General features: G+C 41.4%; 1 protein-coding gene and 1 long non-coding RNA gene across 3 annotated transcripts in view; one reads left to right on the top strand and one right to left on the bottom strand.

Annotated features, from left to right (window-relative positions):
• The window catches only part of tonsl (tonsoku like, DNA repair protein), a 73,390-nt gene extending 54,513 nt beyond the window's left edge, over positions 1-18,877 (bottom strand). For both annotated transcript variants that reach the window (XM_062979906.1, XM_062979907.1), the window contains exons 1-2: positions 18,774-18,877; positions 5,392-5,487 (exon numbers count right to left, since the gene is read on the bottom strand). In XM_062979906.1, coding sequence (XP_062835976.1) covers positions 5,392-5,487; positions 18,774-18,804 — 127 coding nt within the window. In that variant the 5' untranslated portion in view covers positions 18,805-18,877. The remainder of the gene's footprint in view (positions 1-5,391; positions 5,488-18,773) is intronic.
• LOC134298748 (uncharacterized) lies at positions 155-23,907 on the top strand. Its single transcript, XR_010005837.1, has 3 exons — positions 155-319; positions 22,709-22,909; positions 23,568-23,907. It is a non-coding gene; the product is annotated as an uncharacterized LOC134298748 (long non-coding RNA).
• The last annotated feature ends 1,357 nt before the right edge of the window (positions 23,908-25,264 follow it).

Raw genomic sequence — 25,264 nt, 5'->3', positions numbered from 1 at the left:
GTGTGAAATAGTGCTAGAAGTTTAAAGCTATGTGTGATCTAGAAGTGAAGAGGTTAAATGCATAGAGTGGGAATGAATTGCCTGAGCGATTCCAGTTGCTAGCTGGACAGCGTTTTTTGAGATAAGGATGGAATGTCTCTCATGACTGCGTACTTGAAGAGAATGGAAAGATTCTGGTGATCATCCGATCTGCCTTGTAAATAGCTGTAAATAAAGTTTGAGCCGCTTTTGAAAGCTGATACAAAGGAGTCTGATATTACTCTCTGTGGTCCGAGCAGACAGCCCTGGATCGTCAGAAGGAGAGATTGAGACGGGGAAGGTAATTTGTCTCAATTAAAACTGACACATAACACTATGTAACAAAAGTTTAAAAAATTGTTTCTGGATTGTAAGTGTTATTTCCTGTTTCATTGTGCGGTACAGTAGAGTCTCACTTATCCAAGCTAAACGGGCCGGCAGAAGCTTGGATAAGCGAATATCTTGAATAAGGAGGGATTAAGGAAAAGCCTATTAAACATCAAATTAGGTTATGATTTTACAAATTAAGCACTAAAACATCATGTTATACAACAAATTTGACAGAAAAAGTAGTTCAATACGTAGTAATGTTATGTTGTAATTACTGTATTTACGAATTTAGCACCAAAATATCACGATATATTGAAAACATTGACTACAAAAATTGCTTGGATTATCTAGAAGCTTGGAAAAGTGAGGCTTGGATAAGTGAGACTCTACTGTACTTACTTTGAAAGTAGTTGTTCTACTCCTGAAACTTTATTTTTGTGGCTGCCACAAACTAGGTTCAATTGGATGAGACTCAATGAAATATTCGCTGGAAAGCAAAATGTTCTGCAGGATGTCCCTCCCTCCCTCCCTCCCTCAGAAACAAAGTTTTTGCAGTTTAATAAACTTTCCCTATGTCTTTAATGATAGAACCTATTAGGAAATGCCATTTATAACCCAGGAACAAAATCATGTTAAATAGTGTAATCATCCTTCTACTTTTAACAGCATTCTATTTAGGAGAGACTTCTACTGGAACATGGTCATACAGCCAAAAAAACTCACAGCAACCCATAGAAAAAGTTTATTAAGGGCCTTCGAGGATGAATCTTTGTAGGTTGATTCATCTGCCCACTCAACAATAGGATGCCTGGCCATAATTACTTGCACTTTATTGATTATTTTAGCCATGAAACTACCTCTCCCATGTGATGTCTTTCTGCACTTTGGCCCAGATCTGTTTTAGCCTCCCGTTTTTAATATTTTATGCAGTATATTGATTTTTATGACTGTTTTACTGATGTTGATGTCTTATTGATGTGAAAAATTGTTTTTTACTGTTTTATCGTTGTTATTGTATTTTAATGTCGGGCATGGCCCCATGTAAGCTGCTCTGAGTCCCTCCAGGGAGATGGGGCGGGGTATAAAAATAAAGTTATTATTATTATTATTATTATTAAACTGCCAAAGCTTTGTTTCTGTGGGAGGGACATCCTGCTATAGCAACCCAACATTCTACTAATCTTAAATCGATCTTGACAAAAAGCCCTATGAAAGTCCAAGACACATAACAACAACAAGGCACAAGAAGCTTCGTTTAAGAACTGTGTGGGAAAGAAGGGACATTTTGCACAGGAGACGGTTCCAAGAAGCCAGTTCAACCAGCCACCGCACTCTATTTCCACAAATAGAGCAGCCACCTGGCAGGGACACACCTGGCCGAGTTCTTACAACATCAGCATCACAAATTGAATTCTCTGTGGTCATGTTTTCGCTTTGCAAGACAACTACATAGAACGTAAACACTCTAAAGCAGGGGTCCCCGAACTAAGCCCCGGGGGCCGGATGCGGCCCTCCAAGGTCATTTACCTGGCCCCTGCCCTTAGTTTTATAATATAATATTTTTATATCAGTTTTAATAGTATAATATATTGTATATACATATAATATTGATAATATTATGTTATACAATATAATACTAATAATAATACCATATAATAATATTAATTATATGTTATATATTACATATTATATAATAGTATAGTGGTATCAGGGCAGCGGACAAAACAACAAAACTACAGGCCACCCAACCTCGAAATCTGATGGCATCAGGGCAGCGGACAAAACAACAAAACTACAGGCCACCCAACCTCGAAATCTGACAACACAACCCATCATTCACGGCTCTAGGTTGATACAACAAAAAGAAAAGAAAAATAAAGTCCTAATTAGAGGGAGAGGAATAACTGTTTTTATCCAATTGCTGTCAGTTAGAAGGCTAAGCTCCGCCCACTTGGTCTCCTAGCAACCTCCTCAGCCCAGGGGACAGGCACAGTTAGGCCTCACTTAGGCCTCTTCCACAGATTATCAGATTTTAACTGGATTATATGGCAGTGTAGACTCAAGGCCCTTCCACACAGCTATATAACCCATTTAGAATCTTATCTTATCTGCTTTGAACTGGATTATCTTGACTCCACACTGCCATATAATCCACTTCAATGTGCATACTAAACATAAAGACAACCATACAACAGACATTCAATACCACCACTACCTCAACAATTTCTCACCAACACCACCAGACAACGCCACAGCAACGCGTGGCCGGGCACAGCTAGTCTATATATATAAAAGAGTGATGGCATCACGGCGACCCACAAAACAACAAAACTACAGGCCCCCCAACCTCGAAATTTGACAAAACAACCCATCATCCACGCCTCTAGGTTGATACAACAAAAAGAAAAGAAAAATAAAGTCCTAATTAGAGAGAGAGGAATAATTGCTTTTATCCAATTGCTGCCAGTTAGAAGGCTAAGCTCCTCCAACTTGGTCTCCTAGCAACCCAATAAAAAATAATGGAGCCCCCAGATGGCGTAGTGGACTAAGTGACTTGAAGGTTGGGTTGTTGACCTGAAAGCTGCCAGGTTCGAATCCCACTTGGGTAGAGTGTGGTTGAGCTCCCTCTATCAGCTCCAGCTCCATGCGGGGACATGAGAGAAGCCTCCCACAAGGATGGTAAAAACATCAAAACATCCGGGCGTCCCCTGGGCAACGTCCTTGCAGACGGCCAATTCTCTCACTCCAGAAGCAACTCCGGTTGCTCCTGACACAAAATAATAATAATAATAATAATAATAATAAAAAACACTAAAAATTAATACAATAAAATACTATAATAACAGAAAATAACTAAAAAATAATACAAGAAAATAATAAAATATAATAAATAAAAATATAACTTACAATAAAATTAATAAAAAAATTGCAAATAACGTCAAATAAAAAATACACAACAATTTTTAACCAATACCACCACCACTTTGCCACAGCAACGCGTGGCCGGGCACAGCTAGTATTAATATATAATGCTAATATTGTGCTATGCTAATAATATAATGTATTGTATGTACATACAGCTGTTCTGAGTCCCCTTCGGGGTGAGAAGGGTGGGATATAAATGTAGTAAAAAAAATGCAGTAAATAAATAATTAATTTTAGACTTAGGCTCGGCCAAAGTCTGAAATGACTTGAAGGCACCCAACAACAACAACAACAACAACAACAACAATCCTAATTAACTTGACTATTTCATTGGCCAGTAGCAGGCCCACACTTTCCATTGAAATCCTGATAGGTTTATGCTGGTTACAATGGTTTTCATTTTTAAATATTGTATTGTTCTTTCGTTGTTGTTGTTGTTGTTGTACTACAAATACGACATGTGCAGTATGCATAGGAATTTGTTCTTTTTTTTTCCAAATGATAATTCGGCCCCTCCACAGTCTGAAGCAGGGGTCCCCAAACTAAGGCCCGGGGGCCGGATGCGGCCCTCCAAGGTCATTTACCTGGCCCCCGCCCTCAGTTTTATAATATAATATTTTTATATCAGTTTTAATAATATAATATAATGTATATACATATAATATTGATAATAATCTTATGTTATACAATATAATACTAATAGTAATACCATATAATAATATTAATTATATGTTATATATTACATATTATATAATAGTATAGTGGTATAGTTCAATATAGTAATATATAATGCTAATATTGTGTTATGCTAATAATATAATATATTGTATGTACAGACAGCTGCTCTGAGTCCCCTTCGGGGTGAGAAGGGTGGGATATAAATGTAGTAAATAAATGCAGTAAATAAATAATTAATTTTAGACTTAGGCTCGGCCAAAGTCTGACATGACTTGAAGGCACCCAACAACAACAACAACAACAACAATCCTAATTAACTTGACTATTTCATTGGCCAGTAGCAGGCCTACACTTTCCATTGAAATCCTAATAAGTTTATGTTGGTTGAAATTGTTTTCATTTTTAAATATTGTATTCTTTCGTTGTTGTTGTTGCTGCACTACAAATACGACATGTGCAGTATGCATAGGAATTTGTTCTTTTTTCTTTTTTTTTTCCAAATGATAATTTGGCCCCTCCACAGTCTGAAGCAGGGGTCCCCAAACTAAGGCCCGGGGGCCGGATGCGGCCCTCCAAGGTCATTTACCCGGCCCCCACCCTCAGTTTTAGACTTAGGCTTGCCCAAAGTCAGAAATGACTTGAAGGCACACAACAATAACAATCCTACTTAACTTGACTATCTCATTGGGCAGAAGCAGGCCCACACTTCCCATTGAAATCCTGATAGGTTTATATTGGTTAAAATTGTTTTTATTTTTAAATATTGTATTGTTCATTCATTTACTAATATTGTGCTATGGTAATAATATAATATATTGTGTATACATATAATATTGATAATAATATTATAATGTAATACAATATAATATTTATTTATTATGGTATTTCTACCCCGCCCTTCCCACCCAGTAGGGGACTCAGGGTGGCTAATAATAATACTAATACAATGTAATAATATCGTATAATATAATATTAATTATATATTAAATGTAATATTACTAATAATAATATGGTACAGTGGTATAGTACAATATAGTAATATATAATGCTAATATTGTGCTATGCTAATAATATAATATATTGTATATACATACAACTTGTAAGCTGCTCTGAGTCCCCTTTGGGGTGAGAGAGAGTAGAGTATAAATTCAGCAAATAAATAAATAAATGATTGTTGTTGGGGTTTTTTGTACTACAAATAAGACATGTGCACTGTGCATAGGAATTTGTTCATTTTTTTTTTCAAATGATAATTCGGCCCCTCAACAATCTGAGGTACCATGAACCGGCCCTCCACTTTAAAAGTTTGAGGACCCCTGGTCTGAAGGATAGTGGACCGGCCCTCGGCTTCAAAGGTTTGAGGACCCCTGCTCTAAAGCATTGTCAGCCTTATGCCTATGAGCCGCAGGTTGCAGCTGCACACTTTTTTCAGTCACTGACCATGACGCGCCAAGATACTTCCCAGCTGGTTACACAAGGCGGCCTCTTCCTTCAGGTCCCCCTTCCGCTGGGCTTTCTCCTTGTCCTTCTGGAGCTCTGAAGAAAAGCAAGCAGAAAGAATACCAGTGACTTTAATGCGATAGAAAAAGTCTGGGCAAACTTGGGCCCTCCCTCCAGGTGTTTTGGACTTCAACTCCCACAATTCCTAACAGCCGGTACAAACCCCAATGGAAGGGAGAAGACCATTGTTTTGGCAGACTACAGTTCCCAGAATCCCCCCAAGTCAGTTGTCTTATGACACTAAAGCCACCCCTATATGGAAAATATTGGCTAATTCTACATGCAGGGAGGCATATGGGATCTGTAAGGCATGATATATTGATGGAGACATATAATTGTTAATAGTAACATTAAGTACAAAAATCACTGAAGGCTCCAGTCCTACTGTACTTTGAATTGCATTTGAGAGACTGTTAAGAAGCTGCAGACCCCATCTTCCTCTGTAGATAAAGATCTGCCCATAAAGATGCACCCAATACATCAGTGGTGTCAAACTTTCGGTCCTCCAGATGTTTGGGCCATCAAAAGCTCTAGCCAGCTTGTCCATTTGTTATTTTTCTCTATTATTGTTGCTACTATTACATTTATTTTACTCTATTATCATTATCATTATTATTATTATTATTATTAATACATTTATTATTTCACTCTGATCTTATTATTATTATTATTGCATTTATTATTTTACTCTATTTATTATTACATGTATTATTTTCCTGTATTTATCATTATTATTATTATTACATGTATTATAGTAATTTTATTATTACATGTATTACAGTAATTTTTTCTATCTATCTATCTTCTGGTCACCATATCTGTTCATTCATTATATATCTATCTGTATAGATACACACACACACACACACACAACAAATAGATATGGTGACTTTATTATTATTATTATTATTATTATTATTATTAATGCCCCGCTTTTTCTCTCAAAGCAGCTAATATATATATTCACCATATGTAGGTATGTATGTGTATAATAATAATAATAATTATTATTGTATGACACAGCAAACAAGATAGATATGCTAGATTTCGTATCACAAATTCACAAGTCGAACACTTCCCAAGTGTCTAGGACTGTGTGATGTATTATTATTATTATTATTATTATTATTATTATTATTATTATTATTATTATTATTATATAACCCGCCCTATCTCCCCGATGAGTAACAAAACTGGCAAACATTCAAAGATGGAAAAGTTACGTTTGGAGGGACTACAATTCCCAGCATCCTTTCCAGCCGGCTCTTTCAACATCCAAACATGGAGAAGTTACCTTTATGGACTACAACTCCCAGCATCCTTCCCAGCAAAATTTCTTGACATCTATAGCTTGGGAAAGTTACTTTTTTTTGAACCACAGCTCACCACATTCCTCTCAACCAGTTACCTCAGCATCTAAAGCTTGAGAAAGTTACTCTTTTCGGAACTACATCTCCTAGCATCTTTCCCAATCAGCTCTTTCAACATCTATAACTTGGAAAAGTTTCAGCTCTTTCAAGATCCAAACATGGAAAAGTTACTTTTTTGGGACTACGATTCCCTCTCAACCAGTTGCCTCAGCAGTTAAAGCTTGAGAAAGTTACTCTTCTTGGAACTACAGCTCCCAGCATCCCTCTCAACCAGTTACCTCAGCACCTAAAGCTTGGGAAAGTTACTTTTTGGGGACTACAGCTCCCAACATCCCTCTCAACCAGTTACCTCAGCACCTAAAGCTTGGGAAAGTTACTTTTTGGGGACTACAGCTCCCAACATCCCTCTCAACCAGTTACCTCAGCACCTAAAGCTTGGGAAAGTTACTTTTTGGGGACTACAGCTCCCAACATCCCTCTCAACCAGTTACCTCAGCACCTAAAGCTTGGGAAAGTTACATTTTGGGGGACTACAGTTCCCAACATCCCTCTCAACCAGTTACCTCAGCACCTAAAGCTTGGGAAAGTTACATTTTGGGGGACTAGAGCTCCCAGCATCCCTCTCAACCAGTTACCTCAGCACCTAAAGCTTGGGAAAGTTACTTTTTGGGGACTACAGCTCCCAACATCCCTCTCAACCAATTACCTCAGCACCTAAAGCTTGGGAAAGTTACTTTTTGGGGACTAGAGCTCCCAACATCCCTCTCAACCAGTTACCTCAGCACCTAAAGCTTGGGAAAGTTACTTTTTGGGGACTACAGCTCCCAACATCCCTCTCAACCAGTTACCTCAGCACCTAAGGCTTGGGAAAGTTACTTTTTGGGGGACTACAGTTCCCAACATCCCTCTCAACCAGTTACCTCAGCACCTAAAGCTTGGGAAAGTTACTTTTTGAGGGACTAGAGCTCCCAACATCCCTCTCAACCAGTTACCTCAGCACCTAAAGCTTGGGAAAGTTACTTTTTGGGGACTAGAGCTCCCAACATCCCTCTCAACCAGTTACCTCAGCACCTAAAGCTTGGGAAAGTTATTTTTGGGAACTACAGCTCCCAATATCCCTCTCAACCAGTTACCTCAGCACCTAAAGCTTGGGAAAGTTATTTTTGGGGACTACAGCTCCCAACATCCCTCTCAACCAGTTACCTCAGCACCTAAAGCTTGGGAAAGTTACTTTTTGAGGGACTACAGTTCCAACATCCCTCTCAACCAGTTACCTCAGCACTTAAAGCTTGGGAAAGTTACTTTTTGGGGACTACAGTTCCAACATCCCTCTCAGCCAGTTACCTCAGCACCTAAAGCTTGGGAAAGTTACTTTTTGAGACTACAGTTCCCAGCATCCCTCTCAACCAGTTACCTTAGCACCTAAAGCTTGGGAAAGTTCCTTTTTTTTGGACCACAGCTCACCACATTTCTCTCAACCAGTTGCCTCAGCATCTAAAGCTTGGGAAAGTTACTTTTTGGGGACTACAGTTCCAACATCCCTCTCAACCAGTTATCTCAGCATCTAAAGCTTGGGAAAGTTACTTTTTGGGGACTACAGTTCCAACATCCCTCTCAACCAGTTATCTCAGCACCTAAAGCTTGGGAAAGTTACTTTTTGGGGACTAGAGCTCCCAACATCCCTCTCAACCAGTTACCTCAGCAACTAAAGCTTGGGAAAGTTACTTTTTGGGGACTACAGCTCCCAACATCCCTCTCAACCAGTTACCTCAGCAACTAAAGCTTGGGAAAGTTACATTTTGGGGACTACAGCTCCCAACATCCCTCTCAACCATTTACCTCAGCACCTAAGGCTTGGGAAAGTTACATTTTGTGGGACTAAAGTTCCCAACATCCCTCTCAACCATTTACCTCAGCACCTAAAGCTTGGGAAAGTTACTTTTTGGGGGACTACAGTTCCCAACATCCCTCTCAACCAGTTACCTCAGCACCTAAAGCTTGGGAAAGTTACTTTTTGGGGACTAGAGCTCCCAACATCCCTCTCAACCAGTTACCTCAGCACCTAAAGCTTGGGAAAGTTACATTTTGGGGGACTACAGTTCCCAACATCCCTCTCAACCAGTTACCTCAGCACCTAAGGCTTGGGAAAGTTATTTTTTGGGGACTACAGCTCCCAACATCCCTCTCAACCAGTTACCTCAGCACCTAAAGCTTGGGAAAGTTACATTTTGGGGGACTACAGTTCCCAACATCCCTCTCAACCAGTTACCTCAGCACCTAAAGCTTGGAAAAGTTACATTTTGGGGGACTACAGTTCCCAACATCCCTCTCAACCAGTTACCTCAGCACCTAAAGCTTGGAAAAGTTACATTTTGGGGGACTACAGTTCCCAACATCCCTCTCAACCAGTTACCTCAGCACCTAAAGCTTGGAAAAGTTACATTTTGGGGGACTACAGTTCCAACATCCCTCTCAACCAGTTACCTCAGCACCTAAAGCTTGGAAAAGTTACATTTTGGGGGACTACAGTTCCCAACATCCCTCTCAACCAGTTACCTCAGCACCTAAAGCTTGGGAAAGTTACTTTTTGGGGACTACAGCTCCCAACATCCCTCTCAACCAATTACCTCAGCACCTAAAGCTTGGGAAAGTTACTTTTTGGGGACTAGAGCTCCCAACATCCCTCTCAACCAGTTACCTCAGCACCTAAAGCTTGGGAAAGTTATTTTTTGGGGACTACAGTTCCCAACATCCCTCTCAACCAGTTACCTCAGCACCTAAGGCTTGGGAAAGTTACTTTTTGGGGGACTACAGTTCCCAACATCCCTCTCAACCAGTTACCTCAGCACTTAAAGCTTGGGAAAGTTACTTTTTGGGGACTAGAGCTCCCAACATCCCTCTCAACCAGTTACCTCAGCACCTAAAGCTTGGGAAAGTTATTTTTTGGGGACTACAGTTCCCAACATCCCTCTCAACCAGTTACCTCAGCACTTAAAGCTTGGGAAAGTTACTTTTTGGGGACTAGAGCTCCCAACATCCCTCTCAACCAGTTACCTCAGCACCTAAAGCTTGGGAAAGTTATTTTTTGGGGACTACAGTTCCCAACATCCCTCTCAACCAGTTACCTCAGCACCTAAGGCTTGGGAAAGTTACTTTTTGGGGGACTACAGTTCCCAACATCCCTCTCAACCAGTTACCTCAGCACCTAAAGCTTGGGAAAGTTACTTTTTGGGGACTAGAGCTCCCAACATCCCTCTCAACCAGTTACCTCAGCACCTAAAGCTTGGGAAAGTTATTTTTTGGGGACTACAGTTCCCAACATCCCTCTCAACCAGTTACCTCAGCACCTAAGGCTTGGGAAAGTTACTTTTTGGGGGACTACAGTTCCCAACATCCCTCTCAACCAGTTACCTCAGCACCTAAAGCTTGGGAAAGTTACTTTTTGGGGACTACAGCTCCCAACATCCCTCTCAACCAGTTACCTCAGCACTTAAAGCTTGGGAAAGTTACTTTTTGGGGACTAGAGCTCCCAACATCCCTCTCAACCAGTTACCTCAGCACCTAAAGCTTGGGAAAGTTATTTTTTGGGGACTACAGTTCCCAACATCCCTCTCAACCAGTTACCTCAGCACTTAAAGCTTGGGAAAGTTACTTTTTGGGGACTAGAGCTCCCAACATCCCTCTCAACCAGTTACCTCAGCACCTAAAGCTTGGGAAAGTTATTTTTTGGGGACTACAGTTCCCAACATCCCTCTCAACCAGTTACCTCAGCACTTAAAGCTTGGGAAAGTTACTTTTTGGGGACTAGAGCTCCCAACATCCCTCTCAACCAGTTACCTCAGCACCTAAAGCTTGGGAAAGTTATTTTTTGGGGACTACAGTTCCCAACATCCCTCTCAACCAGTTACCTCAGCACCTAAGGCTTGGGAAAGTTACTTTTTGGGGGACTACAGTTCCCAACATCCCTCTCAACCAGTTACCTCAGCACCTAAAGCTTGGGAAAGTTACTTTTTGGGGACTAGAGCTCCCAACATCCCTCTCAACCAGTTACCTCAGCACCTAAAGCTTGGGAAAGTTATTTTTTGGGGACTACAGTTCCCAACATCCCTCTCAACCAGTTACCTCAGCACCTAAGGCTTGGGAAAGTTACTTTTTGGGGGACTACAGTTCCCAACATCCCTCTCAACCAGTTACCTCAGCACCTAAAGCTTGGGAAAGTTACTTTTTGGGGACTACAGCTCCCAACATCCCTCTCAACCAGTTACCTCAGCACCTAAAGCTTGGGAAAGTTACTTTTTGGGGATTACAGCTCCCAACATCCCTCTCAACCAGTTACCTCAGCACCTAAGGCTTGGGAAAGTTACATTTTGGGGGACTACAGTTCCCAACATCCCTCTCAACCAGTTACCTCAGCACCTAAAGCTTGGGAAAGTTACTTTTTGGGGACTAGAGCTCCCAACATCCCTCTCAACCAGTTACCTCAGCACCTAAAGCTTGGGAAAGTTATTTTTGGGGACTACAGTTCCCAACATCCCTCTCAACCAGTTACCTCAGCACCTAAAGCTTGGGAAAGTTATTTTTGGGGACTACAGTTCCCAACATCCCTCTCAACCAGTTACCTCAGCACCTAAAGCTTGGGAAAGTTATTTTTGGGGACTACAGTTCCCAACATCCCTCTCAACCAGTTACCTCAGCACCTAAAGCTTGGGAAAGTTATTTTTGGGGACTACAGCTCCCAACATCCCTCTCAACCAGTTACCTCAGCACCTAAAGCTTGGGAAAGTTACTTTTTGGGGACTACAGCTCCCAACATCCCTCTCAACCAGTTACCTCAGCACCTAAAGCTTGGGAAAGTTATTTTTGGGGACTACAGCTCCCAACATCCCTCTCAACCAGTTACCTCAGCACCTAAAGCTTGGGAAAGTTACTTTTTGGGGACTACAGCTCCCAACATCCCTCTCAACCAGTTACCTCAGCACCTAAAGCTTGGGAAAGTTACTTTTTGAGGGACTACAGTTCCAACATCCCTCTCAACCAGTTACCTCAGCACTTAAAGCTTGGGAAAGTTACTTTTTGGGGACTACAGTTCCAACATCCCTCTCAGCCAGTTACCTCAGCACCTAAAGCTTGGGAAAGTTACTTTTTGAGACTACAGTTCCCAGCATCCCTCTCAACCAGTTACCTTAGCACCTAAAGCTTGGGAAAGTTCCTTTTTTTTGGACCACAGCTCACCACATTTCTCTCAACCAGTTGCCTCAGCATCTAAAGCTTGGGAAAGTTACTTTTTGGGGACTACAGTTCCAACATCCCTCTCAACCAGTTATCTCAGCATCTAAAGCTTGGGAAAGTTACTTTTTGGGGACTACAGTTCCAACATCCCTCTCAACCAGTTATCTCAGCACCTAAAGCTTGGGAAAGTTACTTTTTGGGGACTAGAGCTCCCAACATCCCTCTCAACCAGTTACCTCAGCAACTAAAGCTTGGGAAAGTTACTTTTTGGGGACTACAGCTCCCAACATCCCTCTCAACCAGTTACCTCAGCAACTAAAGCTTGGGAAAGTTACATTTTGGGGACTACAGCTCCCAACATCCCTCTCAACCATTTACCTCAGCACCTAAGGCTTGGGAAAGTTACATTTTGTGGGACTAAAGTTCCCAACATCCCTCTCAACCAGTTACCTCAGCACCTAAAGCTTGGGAAAGTTACTTTTTGGGGGACTACAGTTCCCAACATCCCTCTCAACCATTTACCTCAGCACCTAAGGCTTGGGAAAGTTACATTTTGTGGGACTAAAGTTCCCAACATCCCTCTCAACCAGTTACCTCAGCACCTAAAGCTTGGGAAAGTTACTTTTTGGGGACTAGAGCTCCCAACATCCCTCTCAACCAGTTACCTCAGCACCTAAAGCTTGGGAAAGTTACATTTTGGGGGACTACAGTTCCAACATCCCTCTCAACCAGTTACCTCAGCACCTAAAGCTTGGGAAAGTTACTTTTTGGGGACTAGAGCTCCCAACATCCCTCTCAACCAGTTACCTCAGCACCTAAAGCTTGGGAAAGTTATTTTTTGGGGACTACAGCTCCCAACATCCCTCTCAACCAGTTACCTCAGCACCTAAAGCTTGGGAAAGTTACTTTTTGGGGACTACAGTTCCAACATCCCTCTCAGCCAGTTACCTCAGCACCTAAAGCTTGGGAAAGTTACTTTTTGAGACTACAGTTCCCAGCATCCCTCTCAACCAGTTACCTTAGCACCTAAAGCTTGGGAAAGTTCCTTTTTTTTTGGACCACAGCTCACCACATTTCTCTCAACCAGTTGCCTCAGCATCTAAAGCTTGGGAAAGTTACTTTTTGGGGACTACAGTTCCAACATCCCTCTCAGCACCTAAAGCTTGGGAAAGTTACTTTTTGGGGACTACAGCTCCCAACATCCCTCTCAACCAGTTACCTCAGCACCTAAAGCTTGGGTAAGTTACTTTTTGGGGACTACAGTTCCAACATCCCTCTCAACCAGTTACCTTAGCACCTAAAGCTTGGGAAAGTTCCTTTTTTTTGGACCACAGCTCACCATATTTCTCTCAACCAGTTGCCTCAGCATCTAAAGCTTGGGAAAGTTACTTTTTGGGGACTACAGTTCCAACATCCCTCTCAACCAGTTATCTCAGCACCTAAAGCTTGGGAAAGTTACTTTTTGGGGACTAGAGCTCCCAACATCCCTCTCAACCAGTTACCTCAGCAACTAAAGCTTGGGAAAGTTACTTTTTGGGGACTACAGTTCCAACATCCCTCTCAACCAGTTATCTCAGCACCTAAAGCTTGGGAAAGTTACTTTTTGGGGACTAGAGCTCCCAACATCCCTCTCAACCAGTTACCTCAGCACCTAAAGCTTGGGAAAGTTATTTTTTGGGGACTACAGTTCCCAACATCCCTCTCAACCAGTTACCTCAGCACTTAAAGCTTGGGAAAGTTACTTTTTGGGGACTAGAGCTCCCAACATCCCTCTCAACCAGTTACCTCAGCACCTAAAGCTTGGGAAAGTTATTTTTTGGGGACTACAGTTCCCAACATCCCTCTCAACCAGTTACCTCAGCACTTAAAGCTTGGGAAAGTTACTTTTTGGGGACTAGAGCTCCCAACATCCCTCTCAACCAGTTACCTCAGCACCTAAAGCTTGGGAAAGTTATTTTTTGGGGACTACAGTTCCCAACATCCCTCTCAACCAGTTACCTCAGCACCTAAGGCTTGGGAAAGTTACTTTTTGGGGGACTACAGTTCCCAACATCCCTCTCAACCAGTTACCTCAGCACCTAAAGCTTGGGAAAGTTACTTTTTGGGGACTAGAGCTCCCAACATCCCTCTCAACCAGTTACCTCAGCACCTAAAGCTTGGGAAAGTTATTTTTTGGGGACTACAGTTCCCAACATCCCTCTCAACCAGTTACCTCAGCACCTAAGGCTTGGGAAAGTTACTTTTTGGGGGACTACAGTTCCCAACATCCCTCTCAACCAGTTACCTCAGCACCTAAAGCTTGGGAAAGTTACTTTTTGGGGACTACAGCTCCCAACATCCCTCTCAACCAGTTACCTCAGCACCTAAAGCTTGGGAAAGTTACTTTTTGGGGATTACAGCTCCCAACATCCCTCTCAACCAGTTACCTCAGCACCTAAGGCTTGGGAAAGTTACATTTTGGGGGACTACAGTTCCCAACATCCCTCTCAACCAGTTACCTCAGCACCTAAAGCTTTGGAAAGTTACTTTTTGGGGACTAGAGCTCCCAACATCCCTCTCAACCAGTTACCTCAGCACCTAAAGCTTGGGAAAGTTATTTTTGGGGACTACAGTTCCCAACATCCCTCTCAACCAGTTACCTCAGCACCTAAAGCTTGGGAAAGTTATTTTTGGGGACTACAGTTCCCAACATCCCTCTCAACCAGTTACCTCAGCACCTAAAGCTTGGGAAAGTTATTTTTGGGGACTACAGTTCCCAACATCCCTCTCAACCAGTTACCTCAGCACCTAAAGCTTGGGAAAGTTATTTTTGGGGACTACAGCTCCCAACATCCCTCTCAACCAGTTACCTCAGCACCTAAAGCTTGGGAAAGTTACTTTTTGGGGACTACAGCTCCCAACATCCCTCTCAACCAGTTACCTCAGCACCTAAAGCTTGGGAAAGTTATTTTTGGGGACTACAGCTCCCAACATCCCTCTCAACCAGTTACCTCAGCACCTAAAGCTTGGGAAAGTTACTTTTTGGGGACTACAGCTCCCAACATCCCTCTCAACCAGTTACCTCAGCACCTAAAGCTTGGGAAAGTTACTTTTTGAGGGACTACAGTTCCAACATCCCTCTCAACCAGTTACCTCAGCACTTAAAGCTTGGGAAAGTTACTTTTTGGGGACTACAGTTCCAACATCCCTCTCAGCCAGTTACCTCAGCACCTAAAGCTTGGGAAAGTTACTTTTTGAGACTACAGTTCCCAGCATCCCTCTCAACCAGTTACCTTAGCACCTAAAGCTTGGGAAAGTTCCTTTTTTTTGGACCACAGCTCACCACATTTCTCTCAACCAGTTGCCTCAGCATCTAAAGCTTGGGAAAGTTACTTTTTGGGGACTACAGTTCCAACATCCCTCTCAACCAGTTATCTCAGCATCTAAAGCTTGGGAAAGTTACTTTTTGGGGACTACAGTTCCAACATCCCTCTCAACCAGTTATCTCAGCACCTAAAGCTTGGGAAAGTTACTTTTTGGGGACTAGAGCTCCCAACATCCCTCTCAACCAGTTACCTCAGCAACTAAAGCTTGGGAAAGTTACTTTTTGGGGACTACAGCTCCCAACATCCCTCTCAACCAGTTACCTCAGCAACTAAAGCTTGGGAAAGTTACATTTTGGGGACTACAGCTCCCAACATCCCTCTCAACCATTTACCTCAGCACCTAAGGCTTGGGAAAGTTACATTTTGTGGGACTAAAGTTCCCAACATCCCTCTCAACCAGTTACCTCAGCACCTAAAGCTTGGGAAAGTTACTTTTTGGGGGACTACAGTTCCCAACATCCCTCTCAACCATTTACCTCAGCACCTAAGGCTTGGGAAAGTTACATTTTGTGGGACTAAAGTTCCCAACATCCCTCTCAACCAGTTACCTCAGCACCTAAAGCTTGGGAAAGTTACTTTTTGGGGACTAGAGCTCCCAACATCCCTCTCAACCAGTTACCTCAGCACCTAAAGCTTGGGAAAGTTACATTTTGGGGGACTACAGTTCCAACATCCCTCTCAACCAGTTACCTCAGCACCTAAAGCTTGGGAAAGTTACTTTTTGGGGACTAGAGCTCCCAACATCCCTCTCAACCAGTTACCTCAGCACCTAAAGCTTGGGAAAGTTATTTTTTGGGGACTACAGCTCCCAACATCCCTCTCAACCAGTTACCTCAGCACCTAAAGCTTGGGAAAGTTACTTTTTGGGGACTACAGTTCCAACATCCCTCTCAGCCAGTTACCTCAGCACCTAAAGCTTGGGAAAGTTACTTTTTGAGACTACAGTTCCCAGCATCCCTCTCAACCAGTTACCTTAGCACCTAAAGCTTGGGAAAGTTCCTTTTTTTTTGGACCACAGCTCACCACATTTCTCTCAACCAGTTGCCTCAGCATCTAAAGCTTGGGAAAGTTACTTTTTGGGGACTACAGTTCCAACATCCCTCTCAGCACCTAAAGCTTGGGAAAGTTACTTTTTGGGGACTACAGCTCCCAACATCCCTCTCAACCAGTTACCTCAGCACCTAAAGCTTGGGTAAGTTACTTTTTGGGGACTACAGTTCCAACATCCCTCTCAACCAGTTACCTTAGCACCTAAAGCTTGGGAAAGTTCCTTTTTTTTGGACCACAGCTCACCATATTTCTCTCAACCAGTTGCCTCAGCATCTAAAGCTTGGGAAAGTTACTTTTTGGGGACTACAGTTCCAACATCCCTCTCAACCAGTTATCTCAGCACCTAAAGCTTGGGAAAGTTACTTTTTGGGGACTAGAGCTCCCAACATCCCTCTCAACCAGTTACCTCAGCAACTAAAGCTTGGGAAAGTTACTTTTTGGGGACTACAGTTCCAACATCCCTCTCAACCAGTTATCTCAGCACCTAAAGCTTGGGAAAGTTACTTTTTGGGGACTAGAGCTCCCAACATCCCTCTCAACCAGTTATCTCAGCACCTAAAGCTTGGGAAAGTTACTTTTTGGGGACTAGAGCTCCCAACATCCCTCTCAACCAGTTACCTCAGCACCTAAAGCTTGGGTAAGTTACTTTTTGGGGACTACAGTTCCAACATCCCTCTCAACCAGTTACCTTAGCACCTAAAGCTTGGGAAAGTTCCTTTTTTTTGGACCACAGCTCACCATATTTCTCTCAACCAGTTGCCTCAGCATCTAAAGCTTGGGAAAGTTACTTTTTGGGGACTACAGTTCCAACATCCCTCTCAACCAGTTATCTCAGCACCTAAAGCTTGGGAAAGTTACTTTTTGGGGACTAGAGCTCCCAACATCCCTCTCAACCAGTTACCTCAGCAACTAAAGCTTGGGAAAGTTACTTTTTGGGGACTAGAGCTCCCAACATCCCTCTCAACCAGTTGCCTCAGCACCTAAAGCTTGGGAAAGTTACTTTTTGGGGACTACAGCTCCCAACATCCCTCTCAACCAATTACCTCAGCACCTAAAGCTTGGGAAAGTTACTTTTTGGGGGACTACAGTTCCCAACATCCCTCTCAACCAGTTATCTCAGCACCTAAAGCTTGGGAAAGTTACTTTTTGGGGACTACAGCTCCCAACATCCCTCTCAACCAGTTACCTCAGCACTTAAAGCTTGGGAAAGTTACTTTTTGGGGACTAGAGCTCCCAACATCCCTCTCAACCAGTTACCTCAGCACCTAAAGCTTGGGAAAGTTATTTTTTGGGGACTACAGTTCCCAACATCCCTCTCAACCAGTTACCTCAGCACTTAAAGCTTGGGAAAGTTACTTTTTGGGGACTAGAGCTCCCAACATCCCTCTCAACCAGTTACCTCAGCACCTAAAGCTTGGGAAAGTTATTTTTTGGGGACTACAGTTCCCAACATCCCTCTCAACCAGTTACCTCAGCACTTAAAGCTTGGGAAAGTTACTTTTTGGGGACTAGAGCTCCCAACATCCCTCTCAACCAGTTACCTCAGCACCTAAAGCTTGGGAAAGTTATTTTTGGGGACTACAGCTCCCAATATCCCTCTCAACCAGTTACCTCAGCACCTAAAGCTTGGGAAAGTTACTTTTTGGGGACTACAGCTCCCAACATCCCTCTCAACCAGTTACCTCAGCACTTAAAGCTTGGGAAAGTTACTTTTTGGGGACTAGAGCTCCCAACATCCCTCTCAACCAGTTACCTCAGCAACTAAAGCTTGGGAAAGTTACTTTTTGGGGACTAGAGCTCCCAACATCCCTCTCAACCAGTTGCCTCAGCACCTAAAGCTTGGGAAAGTTACTTTTTGGGGACTACAGCTCCCAACATCCCTCTCAACCAATTACCTCAGCACCTAAAGCTTGGGAAAGTTACTTTTTGGGGGACTACAGTTCCCAACATCCCTCTCAACCAGTTATCTCAGCACCTAAAGCTTGGGAAAGTTACTTTTTGGGGACTACAGCTCCCAACATCCCTCTCAACCAATTACCTCAGCACCTAAAGCTTGGGAAAGTTACTTTTTGGAGACTACAGCTCCCAGCATCCTTCCCAAATAGGCTTTCCCGACATTTAGAGCTTGGGAAGGTTACTTCTTTGGGGACTACAATTCCCAAAATCCCCACTCAATGGTTTTGAATAGGCCTCAGAGCCTGGGAAAGAGAAAAAGTTCCTTTTTGGGGACTACATTTCCCAGAATCGCGTATCTGAGAGGGGGATAATGGGGATTAAGCCCTTCTCCGGGTCCCTTCTCCCCACTCACGGCGGATCTCCCGCTCCCGCGCGCCGCCCATCCCGCCTGGCTCTCCTCAGGCCGCCTCAGCCACGGAAATCTCCCGCTCGCAAAGCACGTCGCTGATTGGACGGCGGGGAGCCCGCGCTCTCCTTCCCATTGGCCCTCAGCCTTACCATGCCCTCATTGGCTAGGGTTCCACCAATCGGAAGGCAGTAACTGTGGCGTCACCTCCTACTGGTATTTTTCTTACGTAGCCACGCCTCTCTAGGCGGGGCTTCGTCTTGGCGGACGCTTTGCTCATTGGCCGCAGCTTCAACCAATCGAGAGAGCGCCACCGCCCATTGACGCGCCTCATTGGCCTTGTGGGAAGGGGCGGAGCTTCCGAAAAGAATCAGCTGGCTTTAGCTGTCCGCAGGGTCCTAGAGCCGGAGGTATCACTTCAGCCATGAGCCTATACAGTAGAGTCTCGCTTATCCAACGTTCTGGATTATCCAAAGCATTTTGTAGTCAATGTTTTCAATACATTCAATTCAATACCAACTGTGAATGTTTAATACATTAGAGTCTCACTTATCCAACATTCTGGATTATCCAACGCATTTTGTAGTCAATGTTTTCAGTACATTCAATTCAATACCAACTGTGAATGTTTAATACATTAGAGTCTCACTTATCCAACATTCTGGATTATCCAACGCATTTTGTAGTCAATGTTTTCAATACATTCAATTCAATACCAACTGTGAATGTTTAATACATTAGAGTCTCACTTATCCAACATTCTGGATTATCCAACGCATTTTGTAGTCAATGTTTTCAGTACATTCAATTTAATACCAACTGTGAATGTTTAATACATTAGAGTCTCACTTATCCAACATTCGCTTATCCAACGTTCTGGATTATCCAAAGCATTTTGTAGTCAATGTTTTCAATACATTCAGTTCAATGCAAACTGTGAATGTTTAATACAATAAAGTCTCACTTATCCAACACTCGCTTATCCAACGTTCTGGATTGTCCAACGCAGTCTGTCTTTTAGTAGCCAATGTTTTTGTAGTGAATGTTTACAATATACTGTGATATTTTGGTGCTAAATTCGTAAATACAGTAATTACTACATAGCATTAATGTGTATTGAACTACTTTTTCTGTCAAATTTGTTGTATAACATGATGTTTTGGTGCTTAATTTGTAAAATCATAACCTAATTTAATGTTTAATAGGCTTTTCCTTAATCCCTCCTTATTATCCAACATATTCGCTTATCTAACGTTCTGCTGGCCTATTTATGTTGGATAAGTGAGATTCTACTATATCATATTATTATTATTATTATTATTATTATTATTATTATATAATTACTGTTACTATGATTACTAAATTAATATATTTTAATACATTATTATAGCAATCTAAAATAATACAAAAGTCAAAATAAAAATATAAAATATTACTTTGTATTTGTTGTGTTTTTTGTAAGGGGGATATGTATTTTTAATATTATTACTATTATTAGCATTATTGATATTATTATGATTACTAAACTAATATATTATTAATACATTATTATATAAATTTAAAATAGTCCAAAAGTCAAAATAACCATGTTTTGTTTTGCTATGTTATTGTATAAGCATTTTTATTGTGTCTTTAATGTATTTTATTTTGTTTTATTGTATTTGTTTGGGCTTGGCCCCATGTTAGCTGCACCATGTCTTCAGGGAGATGGAGGCAGGATACAAAAATAAAGTTATTATTATTATTATTATTATTATTATTATTTAAAAGATACATATTACTTTGTGTTTGTTATTCATTTATTTTATCACTTTTCAACTTATTTATTATGCAATGCTTTTGACACTAAATAAAAAAAACTTTGTGATTTTTTGGAGGAGAGATAATTGCTAATCTTTCTGATTTGATTTGCAATTGTACCGTTTTGTAATGCTGTACTGTAGACCTTTATAAGCTGCGATTCTTCCTTTGTTCTGTATTTTTATGTGTAAATATACAAGAAAGTAAAGGAAAAGAGCTCCCAGTGGTGCAGTGAATCAAACCACTGAGCTGCTGAAGTTACTGACCGAAAGATAGGAGGTTCGAATCTGGGGAGTGGGGTGAGCTCCCACTGTTAGCCCCAGCTTCTGCCAGCCTAGCAGTTTGAAAACATGCAAATGTGAGTAGATCAATAGGTACTGCTCCAGCGGGAAGGTAACAGTGTTCCATTAAGTTATGTCAATGGCCACGTGACCTTGGAGGTATCTACCGACAACAACTAGACTCAATGTCAGGGGAAAACTTTTAGCTATATTTTTATATTTTAGCTATATATATATATATATTTTATTACAATACTTATATCCTGCCCTTCTCACCCATAGGGGACTCAGGGTGGCTTACAATAAAACACAATATAAAAATATAAAATTGTATTTATTAAACATTTATAAAAAAATATACATATAAATATACAATTGGCACAAAGGAAAAGAATGGGCCCTGCCAATGGCATATAATCTGAAATTTATGGGCATATATATATATATATACTAGCTGTGCCCGGCCACGCGTTGCTGTGGCGTTGTCTGGTGGTGTCGGTGAGAACTTGTTGAGGTAGTGGTGGTATTGAATGTCTGTTGTATGGTTGTCTTTATGTTTAGTATGCATGTGGTTGTTTGTGTACTGTGATAGAGGGGGTCTATGTCCCTGTGTAGTATTGTATAGTATTTATACGTTGTCCATGTGTTGTGAATGCTTGGATTGTGTCCTGCTGCATAGTAGAAAGGGTTGGGCTGGATGGCCCTTAGGGGTCTCTCCAAACTCTTGGATTCTATGCCTCTATTATTATTATTATTATCATCATCATTATCATCATCATCATCATCATCATTATGTAGAGGCTGGATGGCCATCTGTCAGGAGTGCTTAGATTGTGTCCTCCTGCATGGTAGCAGGAAGTTGATCTGGATGATCCTTAGGGGTCACTCCAAACCTTAGGATTGTATGTTATTGTATGTTATTGTTGTTGTTATTATTATTATTATTAGTATTGAGAGGCTGGGTGGCCATCTGTTGGGAGTGCTTGGCTTGTGTCCTGCATGGCAGAATTGGGTTGGGCTGGATGGTCTTTAGGGGTGTTTCCTAACTGTCTGATGCTATGATTCGATGTGTATTATTATTGTGCAGATATTGGATGGCCATCTGTGAGGCCCCTTTTTCACAGCTGTATAAAATGCTCACTGAAGTGGATTATATGGCAGTGTGCAGTCCAGATAATCCAGTGCCAAGCAGATAATATAAGATTATAAATGGGTTATATAGCTGTGTGGAAGGGCCTTGAGTCTGCACTGCCATATAATCCAGTTAAAATCAGATAATCCGTGGAAGAGGCCTAAGTGAGGCCTAAGTCTGCCTGTCCCCTGGGCTGAGTAGGTTGCTAGGAGACCAAGTGGGCAGAAGCCTTGTAACTGGCAGCAATTGGATAAAAACAATTATTGCTCTCCCTCTAATTAGGACTTTATTTTTCTTTTCTTATCATTGTATCAACCTGGAGGCATGGATGATGGGTTGTGTTGTCAAATTTCGAGGTTGGGGGGCCTGTACTTTTGTTGTTTTGTCCGCTGCCCTGATGCCATCACTCTTTTATATATATAGATATGTGTGTGTGTGTGTGTGTATATATATATATGTATATATATATACACACACACACATTTCAGATTATATGCCATTGGCTGTTTGTTTTATTGTAAAACGCCATGAAAATTGGATGGTTCTCAGTAAAAGTCATTCTAAAAACAACCAATGTTAAAAAACTGAACATACAGGGTGTTTGAAAAAGAACTCCCTAGCTTTAAGTATAATTAAATGGGAACTAGGGAGTTCCTTTTCAAACACCCGGTATTAAAATGAACACATTAAAATGCAAACTGAATGTTTTAATATATATACTTCAACAGGTTTTTATTGTATCAGAAGCAGATTGAGGACATGCAAGTCGCTTCTGGTGTGAGAGAACTGGAAGTCTACAAGGATGTTACCCAGGAGACACCCAGATGTGTTACCATCCTGAGAGGCTTATTTCATGTCCCCACATGGGAAGCTGGGGCTGACAGATGGGAGCTCACCCTGCCTCACGGCTTCAAACCACCAACCTTCAGGTCAGCAGTTCAGCCGGCACAAGGGTTTAACCCATTGCGACACCGCGGCTCCCTTATATATATCGACAGTGAACTCTGGGGATTGGTGGGTGCCAAAATCAGTTCATGAGTGTCCCTTATAATAATACAGTAGAGTCTCACTTATCCAACATTTGCTTATCCAACATTCTGTATTATCCAACAGAGTTTGCCTTTTAGTAGTCAATGTTTTTGCAGTCAATTTTTCAATACATTGTGAGGTTTTGGTGCTAAATTCGTAAATACAGTAATTACTACATAATTACTGTGTATTGAACTACTTTTTCTGTCCATTTGTTGTATAACATGATGTTTTGGTGCATAATTAGTAAAATCATAACCTAATTTGATGTTTAATAGGCTTTTCCTTAATCCCTCCTTATTATCCAACATATTCGCTTATCCAACGTTCTGCCGGCCTGTTTATGTTGGATAAGTGAGACCCTACTGTATATGATTATATATAATTTTAAGCTTCCAATCTATGCCTTAACCTTTGTGTATTTTAATATGTATTTTATGGAAATGTGTTTTTATGTGTGTTTTATATGTTTTATACATATTTTATAGAATAAAATATTTTTAAAATATTTTATATGTTTTATATGGAGTGTTTTTAAATGATTATGTGTTTTAGCAGTGTTGTAACCCGCCTTGAGCTGTGAAGAAAAGTGGATAAATGGGATTCAGAAGGGCCGTGAAAACATGGTTATGTGCCCAAGCTTTTGATGAATAAATGACAAAGTTGACATGGACTGATTTGAGGATGTAGAATGAGGATCTCAGACAAATGGAATTAATTATATATACGTTTTTAAGGTTTTATAATGTGTTTTAACAATGTTATTAATAGATCTGTTATTGTTTTGTTTTTATGATTGTATTTTGGGCATTAAATTTTGCCAATTTTTGTAAGCCGCCCTGAGTCCCTTCGGGTGAGAAGGGCGGGATATAAATGTTGTAAATAAATAAATAAATAAATAAATATTATTATTATTATTATTATTATTAATGTAATAATATGCTGACCCTTATAGGAAATGGCAAATTCAAGCTTTGCTTCTTGGAGTATTTATTTCTAATATTTCCAAGCAGAATCCATGGTGGATACAGAGGGGTTGTTCAAGCCTGCCTTCACATCATTCCTGACTTGTGACCTTAACGTAAACAAAACTTTCTTGGGCTGAGTGTGTGACTTTCCCAGGTTAATCCAAAAACCTAAAGGAAAAACCCTTCCCTCCTAGAGGACCCATAGGAAGTCTTGTGAGATTGGGTAAATCTTGACTTCCTTAATTATTTGAAGCAACAACAAAGCAAGCCTTGGGATCAAAACTGGATTAAAAAGAGGAAGCCTGGATCATTTACAAGCTTGCTTTGCTTCAGTGGCATCACTACAGCTGGTTGTAGTTTGGGAGAACAACGTTCTTCTTGGTGTCAGAACAACGTTCTGAAAACAAGAGAGATTATAGTCTCAGCCAAATCTATTTCGATAGAATAGTAAAAGTTGGAAGAGACCTCAGAGGCCATCCAGTCTCTGCTTTAAAACCTCCCAAGGAAACTCCACCAGACTCTGAGGCAACAACAGATTCGAGTTGAACAGCTCTTACCTTCAGGAAGTTCTTCCTAAAGTCTAAGTAGAATATCTTTTTCTGTAGTCTGAATCCATTGTTCCATTGTGTCCTGGTCTCTTAAGAGAATCAGAAAACAGGCTTGCCCCCTCCTCAATATGACCCTCTCAAGCTTCTCTTCTCTAAGCTAAACATCCAAACCTCCTTTGACCATTTTGCTGGCCCTTCTCTGGACACTTTCCATCTTGCCCATCTCCTCCTTGAATTGCTTGGCCCAGAACTTGACTCAAGCTTATTATTCCAGGTGAGGGCTTTTTCAGCTGCTGTTGGATCATGTTCAGCTTGTGGTCCATAAGGACACCTAGATCACTTTCTTCATGGTCTGTTTTCAAGCCAAGTGTTATCCTGGTTACTTTTTTATCACCAACGTGTAGCACCATACATTTCTCCCTGTTAAAATTCATTTGGTTAGTTTTGGCCAATCAGTTCTCTGATCCTGTCGTATGAGCTATTAGATCTCCCTCCCAATTTGGTCCCACCTGCCAATGTGATAAGCATGACCTTCTATTCCTTCATCCAAGCCACTGATAAATATCCCGAATAGCCTTGAAAGGCCCAGGACAGAACCAGCTTTAGGAAACTCAAATGGTCACTTCTCGAGAGGAGGAAGAAAGAGGAGCTGGACAAAAGCATCCTTTGGATTCGGCCAGTCCAGTTCCCAGTCCAACCCACAGGAAAGAATGATCCAGCCCATACTTGTTGTTGAATG

The sequence above is a fragment of the Anolis carolinensis genome, chromosome 4 (genome assembly GCF_035594765.1).
Source record: "Anolis carolinensis isolate JA03-04 chromosome 4, rAnoCar3.1.pri, whole genome shotgun sequence".
Lineage (NCBI taxonomy): Eukaryota > Metazoa > Chordata > Lepidosauria > Squamata > Dactyloidae > Anolis > Anolis carolinensis.
Note: the sequence above shows the minus strand (reverse complement) of the source record. Positions and strands in the feature narration are given on the sequence as shown.